We start from the raw sequence: 10341 nt of genomic DNA on the forward strand, positions 1-10341 counted from the left end.
GTGTACCTATGGACGCGCGCGCGTGTGTTGTGTAGGGGGAACGGTAGTGTAGTGCTTAGCGTGCTGCCTGTGTGTGTGTGTCTGTGTGTGTGTGTCTGTTTGTGTGTCTGTGTGTGTGTCTGTGTGTGTGCGTGTGTGGTGTGTGGGGAGCGGTAGTGTAGTGGTTAGCGTGCTGTCTGTGTGTGTGTTTCTGTCTGTGTGTGTCTGCGTGTGTCTGTGTGTGTGTCTGTGTGTGTGGTGTGTGAGGAGCGGTGGGTGTAGTGCTTAACGCTACGCTGCGCTACCAACCCGGCAAACCCAGTTCGATTCCCGCTCACGGCCACCACCGGTGACGATTATTTGAACCTCCCCTAGGTCGACTCTGCCTCAAACGAGTAACTTAACTACTGTAGCGTATTAACATCGCCACTGGGGAGACAAAGGCGGCCGGCCGTGGTAGATACAAGTCCCGGGAGAAGCCGGGTAGTACAGCTAGTAATTAAATACACGTGTTGGTCCAAACTTTCACCAACGGGGGGATGTCCATTTTGTGCGGCAGAGCGGAGCCGTGTACTTGTTTTTTTTCTCTCTTTCCCCTCGTCTCTCTCTCCCAGTCACAAGGGTGAGAGAGAGAGAGCTGTAGCGTGACGACCCCTTCCCGACTCATTCCACGCAGGGTCATCCATGCGCCGCCGGGAGGGTGCTTCTCAATCCATCGCTCGCCCCGTGCTGCTGCTGCTTGCTGCTCGCTGCGGTAGCTTCATCATCAGCAGCAGCACGCGCTGATGATGATGATGCCGCTGCTGATGCTGATGCGCTCTTCCTCCAGCGCGCGCGCTGACGATATTCTCTCAGAGATGGAAAGGCATTACGAAGAAGAAGGTTAGTAAAAAAATAATGTGTACCTACCGCACAGGCCTTTCCATTCGTTTAATTTCACGAGACGCGCGCTTTTGATTCTCGGTTGACACACAGAAAAAAAACAATGTAACCGATCGTTTAAGCTTTCGTGATTTTAAATCGGAATTAAATATCAGTCCATACGCGACACATACAGTGCATTTACACACAACACCTTAAACGTAAACAATGTCGTTACTGTGTATATACATCCAATCGCATAACACACGTTGACCTGCAGGATAAACAGACCTTTGCTTACACAGACCGGGAAATTCACGCATAAACATACACGTGTACAATACACGTACCCACAGACTTGCAATCCCTCCATTGTAGCTATTTACGAACAATATCCAATACATACACACGGGCCTATATCACGACATGTACTGGATTGTGCATCGCAAACGATGTAATTCGCATGCACGTTACACGCGCGCAACGACACACGAACCCGTGCGCAGATGCGCTAACGCCACGTACGCGCACGCATTCATCCGCGCGCACGCGCACGCATTCATCCGCACGCACGCGCACACGCGGAGACGTAACAGAGAGTGTGTGCACACATAAACACACGCGTTACACGGACACAAACACCCTACATCACGCACCACCACCACCACCCCTGTGCACACAGCTCACGTCGCTTCCACCACCACCACCCGCCCCCTGCCAAGCCGCCGGCTCCCTCCCCAGAGCAGGAGGGCTAAGCCACTATTTAATCAAATAATAATCAATGTTCGGCTCCCTAAACGCAGCACCACCACCTAGCCGTTGTTGTTGTTGTTTTGTATTAATAGCGCGGCACAGAATGTGAATATATATTCGTAAGTCGTCATAGATGCGTTGCAAAATGGCTAAAGCGTGCGTTCTGCACCGGCGTGTGTCAAGTGACACGAGGCGATGTTGTGTACAGGCTGCACAACAACAACAACAATAATGATTATGATGATTGCCGATCATCATCATCGTCGTCGCCGACGAGTGATCGTTACGAGATCGTTACGAGCGTCATTGGGCAGCGTAACGCCGATGAGGTTTCAGCCATAAGCACCACAGCCTTTATTCTGAAAGTTGCTTCTTCTCGTTGTCTCGTCTCCCCAGGGTAGCCTCATCACCGTCGCTCGCCGACAAGCTGGCGGGTGCTTTTCCAGGCGCAAAGAAATGGCAAATCGATGTGGCACTGACGCGGCTGCTTTGCGGTGATGCACGTCCCTCGCCACGGCATTAACGTAACGGACCCGCGTGGCAGCCTCCCAGAAGCGTCGCAATCCCCCCCAAAACAGCGAGAAACAAGTGAGAGATTTCATGAGCGGGCTCCTCTCGTTACGAGATGACCTCCTCGCGTATTCACGAGGAGGTTGATGCAGGTCGGTGGCGAGGGAGAGAGAGGCTCACGTCCGGAGCGTGCTTTTGGCCGGCGTGGTGATTAGAGTGTGCCATGAGAGCGCCCCCGTACTTGTCAAGAAATGCTCTCGGATGTATATGAAGAAATCGATGGAGTCTCGCACACCGACGGCAGATAAATACGCGCGGACAAAAGCGTCTGTCGTCGGCGGAACGACTGCGCGCAATCGATGTCCGGTGAACGATGAAGAGGAATGCGTGTGTGCATTTGCTATTGTGCTTTGATATGACTGTATTTATAGCTTCGAGCAGGGGAATATGTCGAGCAAACCGTGACCATCTCGTTTAAATCCGCCTGCTTCCCACCCAAGTTAATTGCTTCTGGCACACACACACACGCGCGCGCAAAATAAAAGATAAGCCACGAGGCAAGCTAAGGACTCCACGATGTCTACTCGAATCAACCCCCAAGCTCACATCAACCACCCAGGATCGCAAGCCGTGCGAGCGCAAATATCTCTTGTCGTGGCTCAAATGGAGAAGGTCCTGAAAGAGCTGAAAGAGGTGGCAATGGAACTCAGAGAGGTGAGGTTCATTTGCATTCACCGTTTCGTGCCATTTGCAATGTTTTGGTTCTTCTATGCGATGTTTAGTCGCGTATCGGAGCTTCATCAGAGATTACCGACGATTGGCCCTTCATTGCATATGCGGGGTTTACGGTGGTTATGGACTGCATTAATGATTTAAAAACCAATCAAAAACACACTCAGTTTTATAACCTTGTAAAGAGCTATAATGTGTGTTTAGTGTTAATTTTATATGAGGTGTATATAAGCTAAATGATTGAATTTAACCATTCAACGTATCTGGGCCAGTGCACGTCAAAATTTATACGGATATGCAACCGAAGGCATCCAATTAAAACTATACAATCCGTCTACGAGACGCGCACAGTGCAGTGTGCTAAATTACGGGTATGGTTTAGTTATGTTTTCACGTATTTTAAATTAAGCACAAATTTGTGAAGTGTATCCTATTTTATTGGATTCCTCTTGCCCAGGAATGACTGTAGTCACATATATTTAATACACGTGGGAACAGTTCTCACCTCACGGTTGAAATGTCAGTTAAATGCAAATTTCGGATCGACTCAGTCGCTCAACGCTGTGGTGCAGATTAAATTAGTACTCTTGTGATGGAATTCAACAATGGTTATCCCTGGAGAAATTGGCATCACCATGTGAATGTGGAATTTTCGCGACTGGCCCTGGCCAGCAATGGATATGGCAAGTCCACAATGCTTCTTTGGTCATGTAGATTGTAGACACTGACTAAAATATATGGGTTTTGCATGTTCATCCATGTTTCCTAAAATAAATTGTCTAGTAATACAGCAGTATTCTGGAGGAAAATGGGCTTTATTTTTGAGTATTTTGTTTTGATATCGCAAAGCCTAAAAATCATGTTTACCTGGAACATATTTCATGCAAAAAACTAAAATGTAAGAAGAGAATGGACATTTCCACTTTTTGACGTTATGTGTGTCAACGAATTTTGCACCTAAAATTTATGAAAGTGGAAAGCGGTTCGTATATTTTGCAAAGTAACTTGTTTTCGTATTGTTACTTTTTTCCATTTGTTGCATTGTCACAGAAAATGTAAGTGGTTTCATTAATAAATTCTGTATATTACACTGCAGTGCTAGCATAGGGTTTAAGATGATTGTTACTGAACTCTGCAGGTCATCGCGCAGATTGACAAACTTACTGCCAACTTACATTTGGAGGAGGAAGACAATGACAGTGAATCTGTCTCCTCCAGCGACGTGTCCTGGTCCAACATAACAGGTCTCTACTTTGAAGAACGGACAATTACCACCAGCACTGCATCTACGTCGGCAGTTGTATCAGTGACCAGGTCTTACCAGTCACAAAGGACTAGTTTTATGGCTCTCGATGTAGCAAAGGATGCTACCTCAACCAGCAATACATCAATAGCTCCTGCTCACCAACAGACTCCATATTCTTTTTATGAAACTCAGACAGTAAATGAAACTGTGGATAAAAAACATTGTGCCACGTCGTCTCAAACTGACTTTCAAGTGAGTTATTGCTCTGGAGACCTTCAGGCCACCTCGAAGGTTAAAGTCGAAACTGCATCACAACTTTCAGCAAGAAGCGAGCCGAAACACAAATCGAAGGTTCTGGGTAAAACAACACGTTCTCATGTCCTATTAAGCAATATTCGAAACCCTGAACATTGCCAGCAAGCACTGCGAGGGTCTGATCATATTAATGTGACCAATGACTGTAATACTGGATCGCCACCTCCCAATGACACGGAGGATTCTGAATCCAGAAGGGCAGATTCAACCTCCCCCAAACACACGTTTTTGAAGAACAACCGTGTCGCTTTTGCAAATGGCTCATTGCTGTTAAATGGCATGTTGAAAAGCGTGGGAAATCAAGAGTTAAGCGACGGAGTCCCCAACCACTCTGGAGAGTTTACAACAATAACAAGGAGTTGCTACAGTGCGGTGTCCCGAGACCGAATGAAGAGAGACAACTTCACCCAGACCACCAAAGAACGGGTTCGATTTAGCGACACGGTTGAATATCACAGGTTTTGTCCAGAACTTGAAAGGACTATACAGGTCCACCGTGTGCAAGTGTTTTTTGGTTCAAAGAATGTGCCAGTGCGTTCCTCTTCCTTAAAAACAGAACATCCAAATAGCATCAGTACGCGCGCTTTTGTGAACGCAAGCACACAAACTGTGTCCTTTCTCAAAGAAGACGCTAAACCCAAAACCATACTGAGAAAGTCATTTTCCAGTAAGTGAATGCTCATTTTGTTGATGTACATTTCAGTAATGAATTATGGCACAATAACTCAGGGAGTTTATAGCATGTTATGGAATTTATACATGACAAAAATAGAATTACTCTTGTATATATAGATGTTATTTTATCTTCTAAATTGCTTAAATATTTTATTACATTTCCCTGATTATTTTACACATAACCCATAAAAATAAGCACATCCATTAATTACCGTAGATTAAGTGAAATATGAATATAATATAGAAATATTTTTTTAAATATATCTTTTCATGACTCAGTGTTATATGAATTATAAAAAGTGCAATCATTCCTAAATCTATTATTATAATTCAGTGACAAAATGGCCTTAATGTATTGTGATTTTAGGCTGTGTGCGAGAGTGACCAATGATTCCAAATTGTTGCTGCAGTGTATAGGATGAGGATGCTATGTGTAAAGATGATAGTGATAATGCATTTTTACAATGAGATGAATAAACATGAAAAATAAGGTGGTTAACATGTAGATTCAGACACCAGATGTAAAACTGGTTGTCGTGTGCATGAGGGACAGAGCAGTGAATTGATACTCAATAACCCACAGTAAAAATAACATCACTTAAAGTATTAAGGCCAACTCCTTTCTCCCCTTTGCAACATCCATTACACTCTCACACGCTCTGCATCCCCAAGCAATCGTCTTCATCATGATGCCCCATATGTGATGTGTACGTGACATGACAGTCTTCATGAAGCTGCATGTGTGCAGAAATTACATCGTTGTAGTGGTTGTTTTGTGCAAGATTCACCATTGTATTGTAGCAAATACCCTGACTAAACACAAAACTATGATGTTGGCTGTTACTTTTTCTTCCTGCTTACGAACATGAGAATAACAGTGTGAGAAAATATCTGATTACAATTTAGACAACTTAACATGACTATTATTAACCGTGGTGGAAATAAAATAGATAAGCAGGCAAATATGTCCCTGTCATGTCTCTTTTTACACGTAAAATATTTAAGTATTTTTGTACACGATCCAACGGCCCCACGGCCTTCTATGAGCATGGAGTCATTCCAAGCAAAGTGGACGATTTCGGATTGACAGTATCTCATCAGCATTGAGGCTTGCTCGAATCAATGCTGCTGAATTGTCAGATGTTGCAGGCAAGGACCTTCTCTTTAAGATATGGGTCAGAGTTCGATGCAAAATTATAACACAAAATAATCACGAGCGTCGTTGCGGAGAATGTAAGAAATTATATGGATAAGCAGAATGTGTCCTGCATATATTTGTCCCTCCACAATGACGCACATGACTATTTTGTGTGGTGTAAACGTATATTTTAATTTTCCATAATACAGGTTTTTTTTTTTGGGTTAGATTGCATAAATATATAAATGTGTCATTAAACCCGCTTCAACCCGACACAGCCAATGAGTAAGGTTTGTCACGTAAACAGTACATGCCAATTCGTTACTAGTACAGCACACTGATGTGTTGAAACAAAACATGCCAATTCGTTACGAGTCCAACACATCGATGTGTTACAACCCTTACTAATTAGCCTGTCTATTTACGCGATCTAACCCAAAAAAACCTGCATTATGGATGATATTGGTCCCGAAAGCCTACGTGTTAGTCTAATTTAACTATATAAAAAAAACAGGTCCAGGTGGATTTTTGCGAGAGATTTGATGTTGGAAAATAAAGTGGACAAATCCACCTCAGTGCCACTAAAATAGAGGAAATTAATATAGGAAACAGGGTTTCTGCAAAGTTTGCACAGTAAAAGTAAAGCAACAACGAATCAAGAATAATCATTCCATCCACAAGTCTTTATATGCATTTATATATATGCTGGCCTATATTTGCGCATTGTTGTCAGTGTGAGTGTAAATATGTTCAATTAAATGTTTTGTTCCAACATCCACGGATGCAATGATGATGTGTGAAAGGGGACCTGAAATAGTAGAGATGCTGGTTCATGGAGGACAGGCTGGTAAGGTACCCTACCCATATTTACGTGGGTGGTGTGAAATTCGCCTTTCACCTCAATCAATATTTTATGGCCGCCATGTGTGCTAAGCAGCACAGGGTCAGGATCAGTCCCTGCTTGCCCCCTGCGTGTTTGAATTTCTTGTGTCTCACATCTCCTATGCCTCCTGACACTCCCATTCCCTCCAACATCAGACCTCCCAATGTGCTCCTCACCCCCATTACCAGGCTTTCCATCGGTTCATCTAACCACTCTTCCAGTCACCAGACTGCATATGGAGTCTCCAGTATTGAGTCCACCATCAGGTCTCCTTTTATTTTCAGGAACCCCTTTAGTCTCCAGAACCCGTTCAGTATAAATTACAGATCCACTTTTTCATTTTCATATAGTCCACATAGTCCCCGATATTGTGTTACCAGTCCTTCGTTGTCTTCAAAGCTCTCTATGGCATTTGATCACCCATCAAGCCTTCCCAGACCCATATAGTCCCCAGACCCCGCCTATATCCTTATATTCCCCTCATAATTACTGCACCCTATTAATAGTAGCAATGTCACACTCTTCTATCTCTCCTTGCCATCCACCATTTCCCAATTGTAATTTGCTTTCTGACGTCAATGGGCCTATGAGGTATAATGGTAATGATATTCACGAGGTAATCACTAATCATGAAGTGATGGTGATTACATTGGTAAATTATTTTATACTTTAATGATGTCTGTGTTTTCTCAAATGTGCTGATACATGTTTTGAGTCTACCAAAGCCATTTTAGCATGCACCATGCAAACACATTGTATCTCACTATACAGAGGGCCTAATTCATGTGTTAACAGAAACTGAATTTCCTTAAACGTGTATTTAAATACGACCTATAAGTTGGTGGGAAAGTGACAGAAAATCATCTCAAGCGTCTCCGTCAAGCACACATTTTTCTGCATGCATACAGATGTTTTCCTTACTTTTATTTAAACCAAGTGGAAAGTTATGGCTTGGTATTACCAAGATTGCGAATAAAAGTACCACCAGTTCAAAATGTATGTCTCCACTTGAAACTGATTTATCCGCCGGTTGGGTGCTCCCAGTAGGAAAGGTTTGTGAAGGCCATGTTGCGTCTTTTCATCCTATTTATGTCATCAGGCAAAACATATTTCTGTCGTGACTGGTCAAAAATAGATTTAACCCAGAAAAAATAAGTTTACGTCTCACAGAAAGTTATGTTTACTGACAGAAACCTCATCATGAAAATGCAGAGTACCCTAATGTGCTTCAATGATCCTCCCCCATGATATACAGTGAGGGAAAAAAGTATTTGATCCCCTGATGATTTTGTACGTTTGCTCACTGACGAAGAAATTATCAGTCTATAATTTTGATGGTAGGTTTATTTGAACAGTGAGAGACAGAATAACAACAACAAAATCCAGAAAAACGCATGTAAAATGTTTTATAAATTGATTTGCATTTTAATGAGGGAAATACGTATTTGACCCCTCTGCAAAACATGACTTAGTATTTGGTGGCAAAACCCTTGTTGGCAATCACAGAGGTCAGACGTTTCTTGTAGTTGGCCACCAGGTTTGCACACATCTCAGGAGAAATTTTGCCCCACTCCTCTTTGCAGATCTTCTCCATGTCATTAAGGTTTCGAGGCTGATGTTTGGCAACTCGAACCTTCAGCTCCCTCCACAGATTTTCTATGGGATTAAGGTCTGGAGACTGGCTAGGCCACTCCAGGACCTTAATGTTCTTCTTCTTGAGCCACTCCTTCGTTGCCTTGGCCGTGTGTTTTGGGTCATTGTCATGCTGGAATACCCATCCACGACCCATGTTCATGCCCTGGCTGAGGGAAGGAGGTTCTCACCCAAGATTTGATAGTACATGGCCCCGTCCATCGTCCCTTTGATGCGGTGAAGTTATTCTGTGCCCTTAGCAGAAAAATACCCCCAAAGCATAATGTTTCCACCTCCATGTTTGACGGTGGTGATGGTGTTCTTGGGGTCATAAGCAGCATTCCTCCTCCTCCAAACACGGCGAGTTGAGTTGATGCCAAAGAGCTCCATTTTGGTCTCATCTGACCACAACACTTTCACCCAGTTGTCCTCTGAATCATTCAGATGTTCATTGGCAAACTTCAGATGGGCATGTATATGTGCTTTCTTGAGCAGAGGGACCTTGCGGGCACTGCAGGATTTCAGTCCTTCACGGCGTAGTGTGTTACCAACTGTTTTCTTGGTGACTATGGTCCCAACTGCCTTGAGATCATTGACAAGATCCTCCCGTGTAGTTCTGGGCTGATTCCTCACCGTTCTCATGATCATTGCAACTCCACGAGGTGAGATCTTGCATGGAGCCCCAGGCCGAGGGAGATTGACCGTTTTTTTGTGTTTCTTCCATTTGCGAATAATCGCACCAACTGTTGTCACCTTCTCACCAATATGACTGATACTTCCTGCTCAGTTTTGGGGTTGTGTTGATGACATCACACCACCTATTTAAGGTGCAGAATTGGAGATTTTAATAATTATGCCAATAACCTAATGACGCTGGTGGCAGCTACCAGCGAAAGGTCAAACTAAATTATTATATGTGGATTTATCTCCAAAATATCAGTGTCATAAATAATAAATGTGTACATTTATTCACGTGACAACGTTATTTGGCTATGCCAGGTAGAGGATGATGAACTTCTTCTGCACCGTACGTAGCCAACCATGCTAATCGTAGATGGGGATATGATACACATGCTAATCGGAGGTGTATGACACACATTGGCATTTTACTCATGATCTGACCCAAAAATCAATTATGAATCAATATCAAATATATTCAAAGTGACAATTAATTTTAGTAGACAGTAAAAAAAATATTTTCAAAGAAAGTAAAACCATAACTTGCTTAACTTATACAGTTTAATAATCAACGACATTGTCGTCATCACACCTACTTGTAAAGCAAGCAGACAATACGAATGAATAACCAACAATGGCGAGTACAAATGTACTTTTTAATAGAAAGTTGCTGATGGAGGTCGGGGTCTACAGTATTGCGAACCTAATCACGTTCAGCAATTCAGATTTAACCCATGTAAGGTACAAAGAACGAGACAAAGTCATTTGTGCAGCAGGTGAGCAAGGAAATACAACTCACGTTCAAATACGAGTATCGGTACCATGAGTAGATCAACAGATGGCAAAATATGACAAAAACTCCAAAATGTCATTGACCATGGTACTGATCGAAGAGACACAGAGGGGCAACACAGTGCTGATGAGATAAGTGATATTAAT

At 43.2% G+C, this 10341-nt stretch overlaps 1 protein-coding gene across 1 annotated transcript; it reads left to right on the top strand.

Moving 5' to 3' along the window:
* The first annotated feature begins 679 nt into the window (after window positions 1-679).
* LOC133346414 (uncharacterized) lies at window positions 680-7974 on the top strand. Its single transcript, XM_061557952.1, has 3 exons — window positions 680-861; window positions 1990-2817; window positions 3974-7974. The coding sequence occupies exons 2-3, from the start codon at window positions 2680-2682 to the stop codon at window positions 5069-5071; spliced, it is 1236 nt and encodes a 411-aa protein (XP_061413936.1). The 5' UTR covers window positions 680-861; window positions 1990-2679; the 3' UTR covers window positions 5072-7974.
* Window positions 7975-10341: the final 2367 nt, after the last annotated feature.

The sequence above is a fragment of the Lethenteron reissneri genome, chromosome 24 (genome assembly GCF_015708825.2).
Source record: "Lethenteron reissneri isolate LAM-NWPU_2019-01 chromosome 24, ASM1570882v1, whole genome shotgun sequence".
NCBI lineage: Eukaryota > Metazoa > Chordata > Hyperoartia > Petromyzontiformes > Petromyzontidae > Lethenteron > Lethenteron reissneri.